At 43.2% G+C, this 18,130-nt stretch overlaps 1 protein-coding gene across 1 annotated transcript; it reads right to left on the minus strand.

Annotated features, from left to right (window-relative positions):
- Window positions 1–10,837: 10,837 nt before the first annotated feature.
- Window positions 10,838–17,598, minus strand: LOC121567200 (P2Y purinoceptor 2-like). Its single transcript, XM_041877129.2, has 3 exons — window positions 17,364–17,598; window positions 12,467–13,336; window positions 10,838–11,282 (listed from the first exon to the last, which is right to left on the minus strand). The coding sequence occupies exons 2-3, from the start codon at window positions 13,316–13,318 to the stop codon at window positions 11,088–11,090; spliced, it is 1,047 nt and encodes a 348-aa protein (XP_041733063.2). The 5' UTR covers window positions 13,319–13,336; window positions 17,364–17,598; the 3' UTR covers window positions 10,838–11,087.
- Window positions 17,599–18,130: the final 532 nt, after the last annotated feature.

Consider the following 18,130-nt stretch of genomic DNA (forward strand, 5'->3'; position numbering starts at 1 on the left):
TCCTAGCGTGTCACAGATCTAGGATCAGTTGACCCTCCCAGCTACACTGACCATTGATCAGTGGCATCCTACTCCATGTGACACTTAGCTCAAACCATGACCTCAGTTCCTGCCTTGTGACGATTGCCTAGCAACAAACATAGGCTAAGTTAGTAGGATAATCAACTTGTCTCTTTTGCCCCCACAGATAAAGCACTACAGACGCATTATTCATTCCGTTTTCATTCAACTGTTGTTACGTATTGTCACACACACACACACTCACGCAAACACATAAACCCAATCTTTCATACTCCTCCAAGGAGAGCATGCAGACAGACACTATCATCTCTGGGTAATCTGAGTAAAAGCTGTATTCTCAGTCCTCCTAAAGGGAACCACATTATCATAGGAATATTTTGACTTTGACCATCTCAATGTCATTCCCTCAGCTGCATTTCAAGTGTTTTTACTTCTGTTTTTTTGTTAGTTATTTAAATAGATTTTCGAGTAGTGTCTGACATAGCTGCTTCACTGTGGAAACACAGTTTGGGTTTTGCAGTTTACATTTTATAAAGGGTGGAAAATGATGATGATTATGATACATTTGAACTATTATTTTATATTCTGTATGTTGCTGTTTTTGCAGTTCAGAACCATTGTCTGGATTTGATCATTTTTATTGGTTGAACATTTCCATGTTTTTATCTGATTTATTATGACATGTTATAAACTGAAGTGTTGCAGAAAAGATGGGAAAACATTCATCTTCTCTACATTGTAGATTTGTATTTATTATGATGTTACATTTTTCTCTATGATATTTCTACTCTTGAAATAAATGAGCGGTTTATTTTGACTCGTCTGTGTGTGGTTTGTGTTATAATGCATGAACACTCAGCAGTAAACGAGTCTGTATGAGGTCCCAAAAAATAAAGGCTGTCGACAAACATTGATCAAACATGGATGATGTTGACAAACATTGATCCACTATCAGCACAGTAAATTGACAGGATGTTAAATACATTGACAGGATGTTAAATACATTGATAGGATGTTAAATACATTGACATGACGTTAAATACATTGATAGGATGTTAAAAACATTGGCAGGATGTTAAGTGAGCCGTTGGTGCCCTCTAGTGCAGTACGGGAAATCTTCCCACAAATAAATACACTGAACAAAAATATAAACGCAACATGTAAAGTGTTGGTCCCATGTTTCATGAGCTGAAATAAAATATCCCTGAAATTTTCCATATGCACAAAAAGCTTTTTTCTCTCAAATGTTGTGCACAGATTTGTTTACATCCCTGTTAGTGAGCATTTCTCCTTTGCCCAGATAATCCACCCACCTGATAATGCACAGCCACATGTCACAAGGATCTATACACAATTCCTGGAAGCTGAAAATGTCCCAGTTCTTCCATGGCCTGCATACTCACCAGACATGTCACCCATTGAGCATGTTTGGGATTCTCTGGATCGACGTGTACGACAGCGTTTACCAGTTCCTGCCAATATCCAGCAACTTTGCACAGCCATTGAAGAGGAGTGGGACAACATTCCACAGGCCACAATCAACAGCCTGATCAACTCTATGCGAAGGAGATGTGTCGCGCTGCATGAGGCAAATGGTGGTCACACCAGATACTGACTGTTTTTCTGATCCATGCCCCTACCTTTTTTTAAAGGTATCTGTGACCAACATATGCATATCTGTGTTCCCAGTCATGTGAAATCCATAGATTAGGGCCCAGTATATGAAATAATTAAGATGATTAAAAAAACAAAACTGTAAAACATCCTAAATATAAATATACATTGGTGTTTAATATGAGGGTTTCAGCATGAAATATACTTTATATATTTTTTACACACTTTTATTTATTTTACCATGTCAATATCTGTTTCTTGTCAATGTTTTGGTGTCGAACTGGTGGCAGTTGTGAAAAAGGTCAATAGTTGGACGAGTTGCAGGAGTAATTGATTAATTAATTAGGCTATTTTCTCTTGAACCATAGGGTCTATCTACTAGAAACTCATGGACAATATGGACACAGATATACAGTGCCTTCGGAAAGTATTCAGACCCCTTGACTTTTTCCACATTTTGTTACGTTACAGCCTTATTCTAAAATGGATTACATTTTTTTTAATCCTCAGCAATTTACACACAATACCCCAAAATGACAAAGCGTAAACAGGTTTTTAGAAATGTTTGCTACAAAAATAATATAAAAAAACATTTATACCTTATTTACATAAGTATTCAGACCCTTTGCTATGAGACTTCGAAATTGAGCTCAGGTGCATCCTGTTTCCATTGATCATCCATGAGATGTTTCTACAACTTGATTGGAGTCCACCTGTGGTAAATTCAATTGATTGGACATGATTTGGAAAGGCACATACCTGTCTTTATAAGGTCCCACAGATGACAGTGCATGCCAGAGCAAAATCCAAGCCACGAGGTCGGAGGAATTGTCCGTAGAGCTCCGAGACAGGATTGTATCGAGGCACAGATCTGGGGAAGGGTACCAAAACATTTCTGCAGCTTTGAAGGTCCCCAAGAACACAGTGGCCTCCATCATTCTTAGATTGGAAGAAGTTTGGAAGCACCGAGACTCTTCCTAGAGCTGGCCGCCCGGCCAAACTGAGGAATCGGTGGACAAGGGCCTTGGTCAGGGAGGTGACCAAGAACCCGATGGTCACTCTGACAGAGCTCTAGAGTTCGTCTGTGGAGATGACAGCCCGCTTGGAGTTTGCCAAAAGGCACCTAAAGACTCTCAGACCATGAGAAACAAGATTCTCTGGTCTGATGAAACCAAGATTGAACTCTTTGGCCTGAATGCCAAGCGTCACGTCTGGAGGAAACCTGGCACCATCCCTACGGTGAAGCATGGTGGTGGCAGCATCATGCTGTGCGGATGTTTTTCAGCGGCAGGGACTGGGAGACCAGTCTTGATCGAGGCAAAGATGAATGGAGCAAAGAACTGAGAGATCCTTGATGAAAAGCGCTCAGGACCTCAGACTGGGGTAAAGGTTCACCTTCCAACAGGACAACAACCCTAAGCACATTGCCAAGACAATGCAGTCTCTGAATGTCCTTGAGTGGCCCAGACAGAGCCCGGACTTGAACCCTATTTTTAATAAATTAGCAAAAATGTCTAGAAACCTGTTTTTGCTTTATCATTATGGGGTATTGTGTGTAGATTGAGGAGGGAAAAAAACTATTTAATCCATTTTAGAATAAGGCTGTAACGTAACAAAATGTGGAAAAAGGGATGGGTCTGAATACTTTCCGAATGCACTGTATATATAAAAAAGAACACTATACAGTGAGGGAAAAAAGTATTTGATCCCCTGCTGATTTTGTACGTTTGCCCACTGACAAAGAAAAGATCAGCCTATAATTTTAATGGTAGGTTTATTTGAACAGTGAGAGACAGAATAACAACAAAAACATTCAGAAAAACGCATGTCAAAAATGTTATAAATTGATTTGCATTTTAATGAGGGAAATAAGTATTTGACCCCCTCGCAATCAGAAAGATTTCTGGCTCCCAGGTGTCTTTTATACAAGTAACGAGCTGAGATTAGGAGAACACTCTTAAAGGGAGTGCTCCTAATCTCAGTTTGTTACCTGTATAAAAGACACCTGTCCACAGAAGCAATAAATCAATCAGATTCCAAACTCTCCACCAGTGGCGGCTGGTGAAAAATATTCTCGGTGGGGCTGTGCCATACTTTTTTTTTCCTGTAACCATCGCGATATATTTTAACACAAACTGCAGGACAGCAGTGCTCAGTGAAACATTTAGTAATTATTTAATGCCAATATTAAAAAGTTGAGGCATTCTTACACAAAAACATATTACACAAACCCAAGCCTTTCATTTGCATTTAAAGTGAACTTTTTACCATTGGTAGTAAACAGGCAACGCAACAGGCATGCTGTCAGAACAGAGTGGAAAGTGGACAATAACATGAAATTATTATAAAGTTTATAGGAAATCTTACACTGTATAAAAGGATGTATAATATAGAAATGGATATCAAGTGGATGAACTCAAACCTTTGACTGGAAGAATAGCATACAGTATTTTATGATCATACTAAATGTGACTAATTGTTAATGTGCTCCAGAACTGCAACAATTAATTGATACAAAACAACATATATACAGTAATATTAGCAAAGACACTATTAAGACTTTCTAGAGTACCATATATAACTGGATTTTTTATGCTAAGGTCAACTATATACAAAGAAACATGCGGCCAGAGCTGCTCTGTGTGTGTGTGTCTGTCATCTTATTTGTACAGGAATTTTGCCCGTCTGTCCTTCTGAGTGGCAAACCTCTCAATGACCCTTTGATTAAAGTCGGAATGTCCCTGACAAGTTTCTTCTCCATGGAGAGCATGGCCAGAGCGTTCAGGCGATCCTGTGTCATGCTGTTTCTCAGGAAGGTCTTGATCCTTTTCAGTGTAGAGAAGCACCTTTCTGACTCAGCAGTTGTCATGGGTGTGGTGATGAGGATCTTGAGGAGGCTGGCAGTCTCTGTGAAAGTGCTCTGAAGGTTGTTCTCCATGAAGAACTGGTACAGGGGCACTGCACCACTACAAGCCTTGAACTCACTGTTCTCATAGATGAGGGACAGTTCGGTTTTGAGCTTGGCCTTGTTCAACATGGGGTACGCCTCCACGGTTGTTTCCAAGCGCTGTATCGGGGAACTTCACACTGTGTTGTGGGAACAACTCTCCGTGCAATAGTGTTGCGCTGATGAGGTGCTGGGTGAAGGAGAACCTCTCTTTGGCATGACTCAGGATGGTATCACATACCTGTAAAAGATACATCATCAGCTTTAATTTGCAATTAAGCTATTTTGATGCAAGTGATCCTGACTGACACATGCCTATGTCCAACTCAAGTATATGATTACCAAGGTGCTGATTGTTCAGGGTTTTGGCTACATACTACCAGGCCTGAAAAAAGTTCTAGGGGGAAACACTGACAATTACATCACAACTTACCTCTATAGCCAACCTCTGTTGTTCTCCTGGTCCCAGCATCCTCCGTCGCTTGATGGGCTGTTGCTGCTCGTCAGATGCGCTGTCCCCACACAAAGAGGGAATTGAGGCCCTGGGTCCAAAAAATAAAGTTTAATTTGATAACTTGCAATCAGACTTCTTAGCTCACTGTAATTCCCCCTCAACACACAACCAGTGACTTTATATATATATATATATATATATATATATAGACAGACAGACAGACAGACAGACAGATAGTGTGTATATACACACAAACTATGTCTAGTAACTGCTTTTAACCTGTGATGTACATAATTAACTGATGTTATTACGTTTTAAAGCCTTTTTCTATTACATTTGTGAGAGGGATGCAACATAATTTTGTTCTGCTGTGCACTTAGCAATAAAGTTAATCTTCAATAACAACTAGGCCTCTTCTAGAAATTGACCTGGTGGACACCTGAATAATTATTACAAACTGTGTAGTACTTTCCTGCATTATTATCAACGTCTGATTGTGTCTTTTTGGACAAACACTTGTTCTCGTGGTCGAGTAACAACAACTGCGCTCCTTGAGTGACGGGGTGGTACTTGGTGAGAGAGGGAGAGAGACGACCCAAATTACGGAGTAAACTAGAAAAACGGACGTTACACATGGCGGAGTGGCATTACCACATTTAACAAACCAAACATTGAAATACCGTTATAGAAGGTAAAGTAAAAACCCAAACTGGTCTGTGCATCAATACCGGTATATAGTAATATATAGGCAACATACCGTAAATCTGTATCAATTATGTATCAGTTTTACATGTGACCCATATCAAATTTGCGCATTCACACTGAAGGAGCACACAAATGCAATGCTCATTTGGCGTGATTGTCGTGGTAACACAGGTGAAAAAAAAATCCTGAATGGTATCCTAATGGCAGCCATTTTGGTTAGGGAGAAATACAAACAACTCTACTGCCATACATTCCAATTAGACTGAAGGCATACAGTTGTGTCCAAATATATTGGCACCCTTGGGCTTTTCTTAAATAATTCCCTATTTCTTCTAAAATCAGTTGAAATTTGAGAGGAAAAAATGGGTCTCCACACCTTTAATTATATTTCTGTAAACTTAAGTTTACAATTGTAATTTAGAAAATATAGACAAATGTCATGGACTAAATTATTGGCACCCTGGAGCTAGTACTTGGTTGCACAGCTTTTGGCCAAGATAGCTGCCAACATATGCTTATTGTAGACATCAATGAGCTTGCTGCACCTTTTCTGCTGGCAATTTGGCCCATTCTTCAGCAGCAAACTGCTGTAATTCTTCAATGTTTGAGGGTTGCACTCCACCAACTTCTTTTTCAGATCTTGCCAAAACTAATGTGGTCCCGTGTAGCTCAGTTGGTAGAGCATGGCGCTTGCAACGCCAGGGTTGTGGGTTCGTTTCCCACGGGGGCCAGTATGAAAAAATGTATGCACTCTTAACTGTAAGTCGCTCTGGATAAGAGCGTCTGCTAAATGACTAAAATGTAATGTAAATGTCTTCTCTTTCCTTTTAAAATACTAAAACAAATATAATTGTGACGGCTCTATGATAATCACTCACTTTGATGACCAGACACATTTAGGCTTTTAAACTGTTGTAAGTGAACTATTCATCTTTCTAACAGCATCTTTATCAGCCAATAGTAAATATAGTTATTTACCTGATTCTTAGCATGCTTTCTGTGAACCTCTGGACAAGTGCTTTAATGAAGACAGGGTCGATGTTCCTCTTCTGCAGCTGGCTGAAAAGCATGTCCACATTTGGCATGATCTTGTGGAACAGTGCCAGGAAAAAACAGAAAGCCTCGTCTTCGAGCATCCTCACAAAGCCCCCCGCCTCTCTGACAGTCGGGGCATCAAAGTTCCCAGAGTCTCTGATGGTCTGGAAACACGTTAGGAGGTCATCCCTGTACTCGTACACAGTGTTTACAGCGCGACTGTGGAAGTTCCACCGTGTTGTAGAGGCTCTGGGAGTCTATGCGCAACCACTTCGTCAAGCACGGTGGTTCGCTTGGGAGACCTGGAGAAGAAAGCAGAAAATCCTGCAAGGTCGGAAAAGAAAGTGCCGATCCTGGGGATGCGTGAAGTAGCCTGCTGCATGATGAGGTTCAGCTGATGTGCATAGCAGTGGACGTAGTGCGCATTTTCGTACACATCCACTATTTTACGCTGCACTCCGCCGGTGGCTCCCCCTCATCACACTTGCTCCGTCGTAAGCCTGGGCAATAAGTTTGGCCTTTTGTCCATGTGAGAGTATGGTGCTGAGCCTCTCCAGCAGCGCTGTAGCGATGGTGTCGGCGGTTGCGTTCTCGATCAAAATGAACTTCGAAAAACGCTCTTGGACGTTACTTTTAGCATCGATGTAGCGTATCACAAGCACCAACTGGCAGTGGGTGGAACGTCAGTCGTCTCGTCAGCTTGAATGGCGATAAAATCAGCACTCTTCACTTCCTCCAGGATGTAATCCTTAAGCACTGACAACATACAGTCCAACAGCTCGTTCTGTATCGTCTTTGACGTGCCCTTAAAAACGGTAGCTGTCTTCAGGTGCTCCTCCAGCACACTGTCGAGGGAGGCAACAAAATCCACTAAGCCCCGGAAAATGCCGGTGTTGTCCGAGAGTCAGTCTCCTCGTGCCCACGCAAGGCCAACTCAAAAGCCCCACAGAACTTCACACAATCGATAATTTTGGATAGAATGTGCCTGTTTTTATCCACCTCCTCATTGTGTTTCCTCACCGCAATCCTGTGGCCGTCATCCAGCTGCGTAGCAATGTTCACCCTTCCTAATACAGCTAGCTTTACAGAGTTGTCCATGTGTGCCCTGGTGTTCTCATGTTTCTTTACCTTCTCTGACAGGTGCTTCATATCCCTCACTCCGGTACCTGTCCATGCTGAATCTGACCCCCGTCGTTTTAAAAAGCAAGCACGGAAAGCAAAATAAAGCATTAGCATCAGTGCACCCAGCTAGCCAAGCCTTCCTGGTGTACCAGCTACGGGAGAAGCCGCGCACATACTGCTTCCCTTTCTCGCTAGCCTGCTGTCTGATTGAGAGGTCAGGTTGATCTGTGCCCAGCTCTTTCACCCGAACTTTCTCTGACAAAGTTCTCCTCTCAAACGGATCTTGGAGGAGAGATTTCACCGAGTTAGGTTGGGTCTTGGAGGAGTAACGTTTGCGTTCGCCATTGTCGTCTAGTAAAAATGGCGCCACTGGAGCCCGGTCCTTATTTTATCAGGGGCGAGCTTGGGGCGATAAAATAATCGCCCTCCTTGGATTCGAATTAAAATCGCTGATTAGCTACATTTTATGTCATACATTCATATCTTAAATTAGCAATTGGCTTAACTGCTACGTAGACCCGCCTCCTCGGGGCACTTTCTGTATCGCCCAGAGCTGACGAGGCGTTTGACAGGCAGAGGAAAGGTTGCGAATATGATTTTCTATCATATCTTACACATATTACTGTGTGCATTCCATATTTCAAACACACAAATATTGACATACTGATGTTTTTATTATTATTATTATTATTTTTATTTTTTTATTTTTAAAAAAAAATAATTTTATTTAAGGGGGCGGCGCCCTAGCGCCCTCTATCGGCCAGCCGCCACTGCTCTCCACCATGGCCAAGACCAAAGAGCTCTCCAAGGATGTCAGGGACAAGATTGTAGACCTATACAAGGCTGGAATGGGCTACAAGACCATCGCCAAGCAGCTTGGTGAGAAGGTTACAACAGTTGGTACGATTATTCGCAAATGGAAGAAACACAAAATAACTGTCAATCTCCCTCGGCCTGGGGCTCCATGCAAGATCTCACCTCGTGGAGTTGCAATAATCATGAGAACGGTGAGGAATCAGCCCAGAACTACACGGGATGATCTTGTCAATGATCTCAAGGCAGCTGGGACCATAGTCACCAAGAAAACAATTGGTAACACACTACGCCGTGAAGGACTGAAATCCTGCAGCGCCCGCAAGGTCCCCCTGCTCAAGAAAGCACATATACATGCCCGTCTAAAGTTTACCAATGAACATCTGAATGATTCAGAGGAGAACTGGGTGAAAGTGTTGTGGTCAGATGAGACCAAAAATGGAGCTCTTTGGCATCAACTCAACTTCGCCGTGTTTGGAGGAGGAGGAATGCTGCCTATGACCCCAAGAACACCATCCCCACCGTCAAACATGGAGGTGGAAACATTATGCTTTGGGGGTGTTTTTCTGCTAAGGGGACAGGACAACTTCACCGCATCAAAGGGACGATGGACGGGGCCATGTACCGTCAAATCTTGGGTGAGAACCTCCTTCCCTCAGCCAGGGCATTGAAAATGGGTCGTGGATGGATATTCCGGCATGATAATGACCCAAAGCACACGACCAAGGCAACAAAGGAGTGGCTCAAGAAGAAGCACATTAAGGTCCTGGAGTGGCCTAGCCAGTCTCCAGACCTTAATCCCATTGAAAATCTGTGGAGGGAGCTGAAGGTTTGAGTTGCCAAACGTCAGCCTCAAAACCTTAATGACTTGGAGAAGATCTGCAAAGAGGAGTGGGACAAAATCTTTTCCTGAGATGTGTGCAAACCTGGTACCAACTACAAGAAACGTCTGACCTCTGTGATTGCCAACAAGGGTTTTGCCATCAAGTACTAAGTCATGTTTTGCAGAGGGGTCAAATACTTATTTCCCTCATTAAAATGCAAATCAATTTATATATTTTTTTACATGCGTTTTTCTGGATTTCTTTGTTGTTATTCTGTCTCTCACTGTTCAAATAAACCTACCATTAAATTTATAGACTGATCATTTCTTTGTCAGTGGGCAAACGTACAAAATCAGCAGGGGATCAAATACTTTTTTCCCTCACTGTATATGAATACATTTTTTAAAAGTTATTCAAGTATAAATTACCAAAGTTATGATAGATTGCCATAGATGTTCTGTTAATTACCAAAATTACTCAATATTCCGGTAACTTTGGTAAATTACCAGTAGCTTTGGAACCCTACTTTTGTTTAAGCATGAGTGTTTTCTCTGTAATTTGTAGTCGTGCCAGCAGTGAGCCTGTGTTGCTTCTATAAAACTGGATTATATCCAGCTCCATCTGTGAGTCTTTGGGATGTTAATGACTGATTTTCCAGACACACCCTAGAACCTGCCCAAGTCATGCCTGGGGCTAAACAGCTTTCTCTGACAGCTCTCAAGAGGAGGTCCTCTTCAGACTGACTCACAGGTTGTGTGTGGTGTATGTTTTTTTGAAGATAGGTTTGTTAGATACACTACAATCAGCGGCCCCTAAATATATAATTACTGTTTGTTATGATTACAATATTGTGATTAGAATATCACTAACATCACTAACATGTTTTTACAGCATATATTCTCTCTACACTGTCAGAATCAACCAGTGTCTTTCTCCCTGCCTTTAGCTTCCTTAGCTAAGTCAGACCTCAATCAATGAGTTACTGTATACTACTCTCACTTTCAAGTAAGAAGTCTGATATTTGTACTTTATGTGCAATCTCCCAGTATTTACCAGTCAGGGGTGGCGCACAATTGGCCCAGCGTCGTCCAGGGTAGGGGAGGGAATGGCCGGCAGGGGTGTAGCTCAGTTGGTAGAGCATGGCGTTTGCAACGCCAGGGTTGTGGGTTCGATTCCCAAGGGGGGCCAGTATGAAAAATAATGTATGCACTCACTAACTGTAAGTCGCTTTGGATAAGAGCGTCTGCTAAATGACTAAAATGTAAATGTAAATGGATAAAACACTCAATAAAATATGCCCACTTTATTTTACACCGTTCATTCTCTTTCAAACAGTCGTCATCCCATAGAATTAGGAGTAATAGGATCTCTATTGGTCTTCTGATCCATATGGGATAATGATATTCAGTTCAGAGGAACCAGTCATCCATCCAGTGTCTTTGTCCAACGGTGTTCTATCCATTCCAATGGAATACACACTGTGTTCCATAGCTATTGGGTACATCCACTGTGTTCCATAGCTATTGGGTACATACATTGACCCTCCTGTCGATCAGAGCTGCGTCGAGAGGGCCACCGTCACACTTCCTGGTTTCCTTGGTGATGTCCTTCTTCTGTTAGTGAGATTGCTACGGAAACCCTGTCCAGCCATGAAGTAGAGGATGGGATCCACACAGCTGTTGGCGCTGGCCAGGGGGCGTGTCACCTTATAGGCCAGACTGGATGCCTTCAGCAGCTCACAGCTCACCTGGGGATGAATAAAACAAAAATTATTTGAAGATTAAGGTTGGGATTCAATCCGTATAATTCTGTTGACAATGTGCCTTTTAAAGAGCGACTGCCTTTAAAAAGCAGTGAATCCCTTTGAAAACGACCTATGTGGCATAGATAACAGATTTCTTGAGTTATCTTAGATTCATTCACGTGCCAATCGGCGTGTTCAGTGGCTCTTTAAAGGCAATGTTACCGCGCTCGCGGAGATCACATTCAAGTTAAATGCTGCAGATGTCGTCTCGATATGGCAATGACATTTACATGTCAGTTACCTTTGAATCCCAGCCTATACAAGGATAATGACAATATCAACAACAACAATCATAATAGCAGTGGTTAAATTGAGCCTGAGCTACCTGGAGCCAGGCTCCTGCACCTTGGGTGAAAGGTTGAGCTACCTGGAGCCAGGCTCCTGCACCTTGGGTGAAAGGTTGAGCTACCTGGAGCCAGGCTCCTGCACCTTGGGTGAAAAGTTGAGCTACCTGGAGCCAGGCTCCTGCACCTTGGGTGAAAGGTTGAGCTACCTGGAGCAAGGCTCATGCACCTTGGGTGAAAGGTTGAGCTACCTGGAGCCAGGCTCCTGCACCTTGGGTGAAAGGTTGAGCTACCTGGAGCCAGTCTCATGCACCTTGGGTGAAAGGTTGAGCTACCTGGAGCCAGGCTCCTGCACCTTGGGTGAAAGGTTGAGCTACCTGGAGCCAGGCTCCTGCACCTTGGGTGAAAGGTTGAGCTACCTGGAGCCAGGCTCATGCACCTTGGGTGAAAGGGAGAGCTACCTGGAGCCAGGCTCCTGCACCTTGGGTGAAAGGGAGAGCTACCTGGAGCCAGGCTCATGCAACTTGGGTGAAAAGGAGAGCTACCTGGAGCCAGGCTCATGTACCTTGGGTGAAAGGGAGAGCTACCTGGAGCCAGGCTCATGTACCTTGGGTGAAAAGGAGAGCTACCTGGAGCCAGGCTCCTGCACCTTGGGTGAAAGGGAGAGCTACCTGGAGCCAGGCTCCTGCACCTTGGGTGAAAGGGAGAGCTACCTGGAGCCAGGCTCCTGCACCTTGGGTGAAAGGGAGAGCTACCTGGAGCCAGGCTCCTGCACCTTGGGTGAAAGGGAGAGCCAGGCAGAGCCTTTAAAAGCGTAGTATTCCAGTGGTTGTGGTACTGTACCTGGGAGGGGTCCATCTGCTCCAGGTATCTGAGGGAGTAGTACAGGCTTCTGGTCAGGTGGAAGGGTAGAAAACACAGCATGAACACTGCTAACACGATGATGATCATCTTCACAGACTTCTGTTTGGAGCGATGAGCAGCGAGCCCCCCCGCTCCCCTCGACTGGCTCCCTCCTGCCCCCCAGCTGGGCTCCAGAAGCTTCCTCACCATCAGTCCATAACACACCATCACCACCATGAAGGGGAAGGCAAACATCAGCACAGACACCACCGAGCTGTACACCAGGAAGTCATGAAATAACTCTGGACTGGACGTGTCGAAACACACCCTCTCCGTCCCATTGTCCCTGGTGCGTGAGAAATAGAGCACAGGAGCCTGGCACATCAACACACACGCCCACACCGCCACAGACACCAGGCGGGCTCTCCGGGCGCTCACCCAGCTCAGTGACCTCATCGGGTAACACACGCCCAGGAAGCGGTGCAGGCTGATGCAGCACAGGAACAGGATGGAACCATAGAGGTTAGCGTAGAACAGGAAGCGGATGAGTTTGCAGAACGAATCACTGAAGGGCCAGTCGTTCTCGTCTGCGTAGTAGTAGATTAAGAAGGGTAGGGTAAGGATGTAGAGGGTGTCACACACTGTCAGGTTGAACATGTACACAGTGGAGGGATTCCAGCGCTTCGTACGGAACAGGATCACGTACATGGCCGTGACGTTTAGGCCTAGGCCAATCACGAAGACCAGAGTGTAGCTGACAGGAAGCAGGATGTACTTGAAGTCCTCCTTGAATTGACAGCGCCAGTTGTGCCCGCTGCTCTCATTGGTCGAGTGGTTGGCGAAGGTAGACATTTTTGTTCATAAACAGATCTGAGGAGGATACAGATGTTTACTAATATGCACCCCCACACACACACACAGCCAAAGTGTGATAGTATATATAAACTTCACACTAAAGCTATGGATAGAGAGAGTACCAATGTCTCTGTTTACTTGCTGCTGAAGGCTGAAGCTAATTTTGGCATAATACCCATAATTCCTTCATTTGTGTCTTTTCCTAAATCCCCTTATGAGTCCAAGTTAAGAGAGGGAGGGAGTGGAGGAAGATGGCTGTTTTGTCCTTAGATAGTGATTGTTGTTATAGCTGCTCCAACAGCTTTGGATCCCACAGAGAGCATTTACATTAGTGATCCATTAAGAAGTTATTGTCCTATTTTGACAGGTTCCGAGCATGGCGACAGGATATGATAACTAGGGAGGCAAAGGGAGGGTATATTACTGGAAACGTTCTAAGTTTACCAGTAAACTACCAGAATTTTGGTATCTTTCAAGGATTTTATCTAATCTATCACAAGCCATCTAGTGGCCCTTTTGGGTACTTCAGATGATCACAGGTGTCTGTAAAAATCTCTTTGTGGCTTTCATCACACATAAACTATATGAAGTAATTAAATAAGATGATTTTAAAATAAGAAATAAAATGACAAAACTGTAAAACATCCTAAATATAAACCGTCAACTTGTTGTTGTTTAATATGAGGATTTCAGCATGAAATATCCTTTATATTTCTTTTTTACAAACTTTTATTTATTTTACTATGTCAGTATGTATTTGTTGTCAATGTTTTGGCATCAAACTGGTGGCAGTTGTGAAAAAAGTCAATGGTTGGAAGAGTAGTTGTAATGCCATTGTTGATTAGATGCTTTTTTCATTAATCAGGCTATTTTCTCTTGAACCATATGGTCTATCTACTAGAAACTCATGGACAATATGGACACAGATATACAAAATGAATACTATACTGTATATGATTTATTTTATTTTATTCAAGTATAAATTACCAAAGTTACGATAGATTGCCATAGATTTTCTGTTAATTGCCAAAATTACTGAAGATTCTGTTTGAATATTTGTTTGAAGATTGTAGCTCCCCCTGTAGCTCAGTTGGTAGAGCATGGCGCTTGCAACGCCATGGTTGTGGGTTCGTTTCCCACGGGGGGGCAGTATGAAAAATTTATGCACTCACTAACTGTAAGTCGCTCTGGATAAGAGCGTCTGCTAAATGACTAAAATGTAAATGTAATTCTGGTAACTTTGCAACCCTAATGATAACACAGAGAAACACACATGACATGGTGAAACAACACAATGAGCATGAATGCAGTGTTATAACACAGACACACACACGAACACACACACACGCCGTGGGAAGATGTTTGGGGGTGGGGGGGTGCTGCAATTTTTTCCGCCAACAGACGGCTATATTGGTCCACTAATACAGGACTAGTAAAGGCCCAGTGCACTACTTTTGTGAAGAAAAATTAAAATGTGTCAAATTAAATTGATTTATTCTTTATTTATTATTATTTTTAATTCAGGGTGTGCTGCAGTACCCTAAATACCCCTACTTCCTGTGGCTATGCATACACATACAGTTGTGGTCAAAAGTTTTGAGAATGACACAAGTATTGGTCTTCACAAAGTTTGCTGCTTCAGTGTTTTTAAATATTTTTGTCAGATGTTGCTATGGTATACTGAAGTATAATTACAAGCATTCCATAAGTGTCAAAGGCTTTTATTGACAATTACATTAAGTTTATGCAAAGAGTCAATATTTGCAGTGTTGACCCTTCTTTTTCAAGACTTCTGCAATCCGCCCTGGCATGCTGTCAATTAACTTCTGGGCCACATCCTGACTGATGGCAGCCCATTCTTGCATAAACAATGCTTGGAGTTTGTCAGAATTTGTGGGTTTTTGTTTGTCCACCCACCTCTTGAGGATTGACCACAAGTTCTCAATGGGATTAAGGTCTGGGGAGTTTCCTGGCCATGGACCCAAAATGTCGATGTTTTGTTCCCCGGGCCACTTAGTTATCACTTTTGCCTTATGGCAAGGTGCTTCATCATGCTGGAAAAAGCATTGTTCGTCACCAAACTGTTCTTGGATGGTTGGGAGAAGTTGCTCTCGGAGGATGTGTTGGTACCATTCTTTGTTCATGGCTGTGTTCTTAGGCAAAATTGTGAGTGAGCCCACTCCCTTGGCTGAGAAGGAAACCTACACATGAATGGTCTCAGGATGCTTTACTGTTGGCATGACACAGGACTGATGGTAGCGCTCACCTTGTCTTCTCCGGACAAGCTTTTTTCCTGTTGCCCCAAACAATCGGAAAGGGGATTCATCAGAGAAAATGACTTTACCCAGTCCTCAGCAGTCCAATCCCTGTACCTTTTGCAGAATATCAGTCTGTCCCTGATATTTTTCCTGGAGAGAAGTGGCTTCCTCGCTGCCCTTCTTGACACCAGGCCATCCTCCAAAAGTCTTCGCCTCACTGTGCGTGGAGATGCACTCACACCTGCCTGCTGCCATTCCTGAGCAAGTTTTGCACTGGTGGTGCCCCGATCCCGCAGCTGAATCAACTTTAGGAGACGGTCCTGGCGCTTGCTGGACTTTCTTGGGCGCCCTGAAGCCTTCAAAACAATTGAACCTCTCTCCTTTAAGTTCTTGATGATCCGATAAATGGTTGATTTAAGTGCAATCTTACTAGCAGCTATATCCTTGCCTGTGAAGCCCTTTTTGTGCAAAGCAATGATGACGGCATGTGTTTCCTTGCAGGTAACCATGGTTAACAGAGGAATAACAATGATTTCAAGCACCACCCTCCTTTTAAAGCTTCCAGTCTGTTATTCTAACTCAATCAGCATGACAGAGTGATCTCCAGCCTTGTCCTCGTCAACACTCTCACCTGTGTTAACGAGAGAATCACTGACATGATGTCAGCTCGTCCTTTTGTGGCAGGGCTGAAATGCAGTGGAAATGTTTTTTTGGGGATTAAGTTCATTTTCATGGCAAAGAGGGACTTAGCAATTAATTGCAATTCATCTGATCACTCTGGAGTATATGCAAATTGCCATCATAAAAACTGAGGCAGCAGACTTTGTGAAAATTTATATTTGTGTAATTCTCAAAACGTTTGACCACGACTGTACACACACACATAGCAGGGCCTCATACAAACAGTACAGGAAAATAGTTTTTCCAAACTGTACAGGAGAGAATAGTACAACACAAAACAGCTGTTGTTTTGTCTCTGATTATCTTGCTTTCTCTGTCTTTACTCTCTCTCTCTCTTTCTTTCACTCTCTCTCACACACTCTCCCTCCCTCTCTCTCTCTCTCTCTCTCTCTCTCTCACACACTCTCTCTAACACACATACACACTCTCTCTCTCTCTCCCTCTCTCTCTCTCTCTCTCTCTCTCTCTCTCTCTCTCTCTCTCTCTCTCTCTCTCTCTCTCTCTCTCTCTCTCTCTCTCTCTCTCTCTCTCTCTCTCTCTCTCTCTCTCTCTCTCTCTCTCTCTCTCTACAGCACTAATGAGTAAACAAACCAAAGAAAGACAGTTGATCAGGAAACTGTACAAATTACAAAGGGGTTATTCGGCTGTCAACATAGGAAAACCCGTTTTGGTTCCAGGTAGAACCCTTTTTGGTTCCAGGTAGAACTCCTTTGGGTTCCATGTAGAACCCTCTGGGGAAATGGTTCTAACTGGAACCAAAAGGGTTCTACCTGGAACTAAAAAAGTTTTTCAAAGGGTTTTCCCATGGGGACAGCCAAAGAACCCTTTTAGATTCTAGATAGCACCTTACCTTCTAAGAGTGTTACATTACACCATAAGTTTGAACAGATAAGCAAATTAGCTCCCTCTCTCTCTCTCTCTCTCTCTCTCTCTCTTTACAGAGGAGTGCAATCATTTTTTTAAGGCAGCCTCTCTGTCTTTTTCTCTGTCAACTCCTGTTTGGCTTTTACACACAGCAGAAGGAACATGTCAGAGCTTCTCCTGTCCTGCACCCTCTCAACCCCACATTACAGCAGTAGCTAATACCAGTACTAGTTACTCACAGTGAGAAAAGCTGTTCAGTCTTGAAGGAACACACTCCGGTTACGTTCAGCAACTATTTCCAACTTCTGTACTAGACTCTAACAAAAAAAATGGATTACTGATGCACTACTCCAGCTAGCAGAGCTTGTGCCTGCCCTGTCACTATCTGCTGGTTAGGCCTACTCACTGTTATTCTCTGAATGCTTCTTTCTCTCAGAGATACACAGAATACTTGTGTGACAGTCAAGATTCTTGCCTTGGTGCTGAACCTGAGTAGGTGTGAGCATGTTTGGCAAGCTGCAGCCTGTACACACATAGACAGGGAGGGACTCATGATCAAGACTTACCTACTGTACGCAACAGTTTAGCTATGGCCCGCTCTGTCTTCTGGAAAGTAGAAGTTGCCACTTCGGATTCTATAACTCATTATGCACTTTGTTTGGTTAACGATCCATGTGAACGTATCAATTATGGCCATTATATTGTTTCATATGATAAGCTTTGTTAACTATCATTTGTTAGTAATCACCAATACCCACATTCACAATATTACCTCCCCACACCCTGTAGAATTATCTAGATGGGTACAGTACCTGTACCTCTATAACTAATACAAGTTGATGTTTGTTTCTAAAGTCAATACAAAAGAAAACCCTCTCAGCAGAGCTCAGCTGTAGATCCTGCCTGTCTGTCTGTCTGTCTGTCTGTCTGTCTGTCTGTCTGTCTGTCTGTCTGTCTGTCTGTCTGTCTGTCTGTCTGTCTGTCTGTCTGTCTGTCTGTCTGTCTG

Source organism: Coregonus clupeaformis, chromosome 5, assembly GCF_020615455.1.
Source record: "Coregonus clupeaformis isolate EN_2021a chromosome 5, ASM2061545v1, whole genome shotgun sequence".
Classification (NCBI taxonomy): domain Eukaryota; kingdom Metazoa; phylum Chordata; class Actinopteri; order Salmoniformes; family Salmonidae; genus Coregonus; species Coregonus clupeaformis.

Coding starts and splice junctions, on each gene's coding strand:
- LOC121567200 (XM_041877129.2), bottom strand. CDS start 13,318: ATGTCTACCTTCGCCAACCACTCGACCAATGAGAGCAGCGGGCACAAC. Junction 11,283..12,466: donor AGCAGATGGACCCCTCCCAG/GTACAGTACCAC, acceptor ATTCATCCCCAG/GTGAGCTGTGAGCTGCTGAA.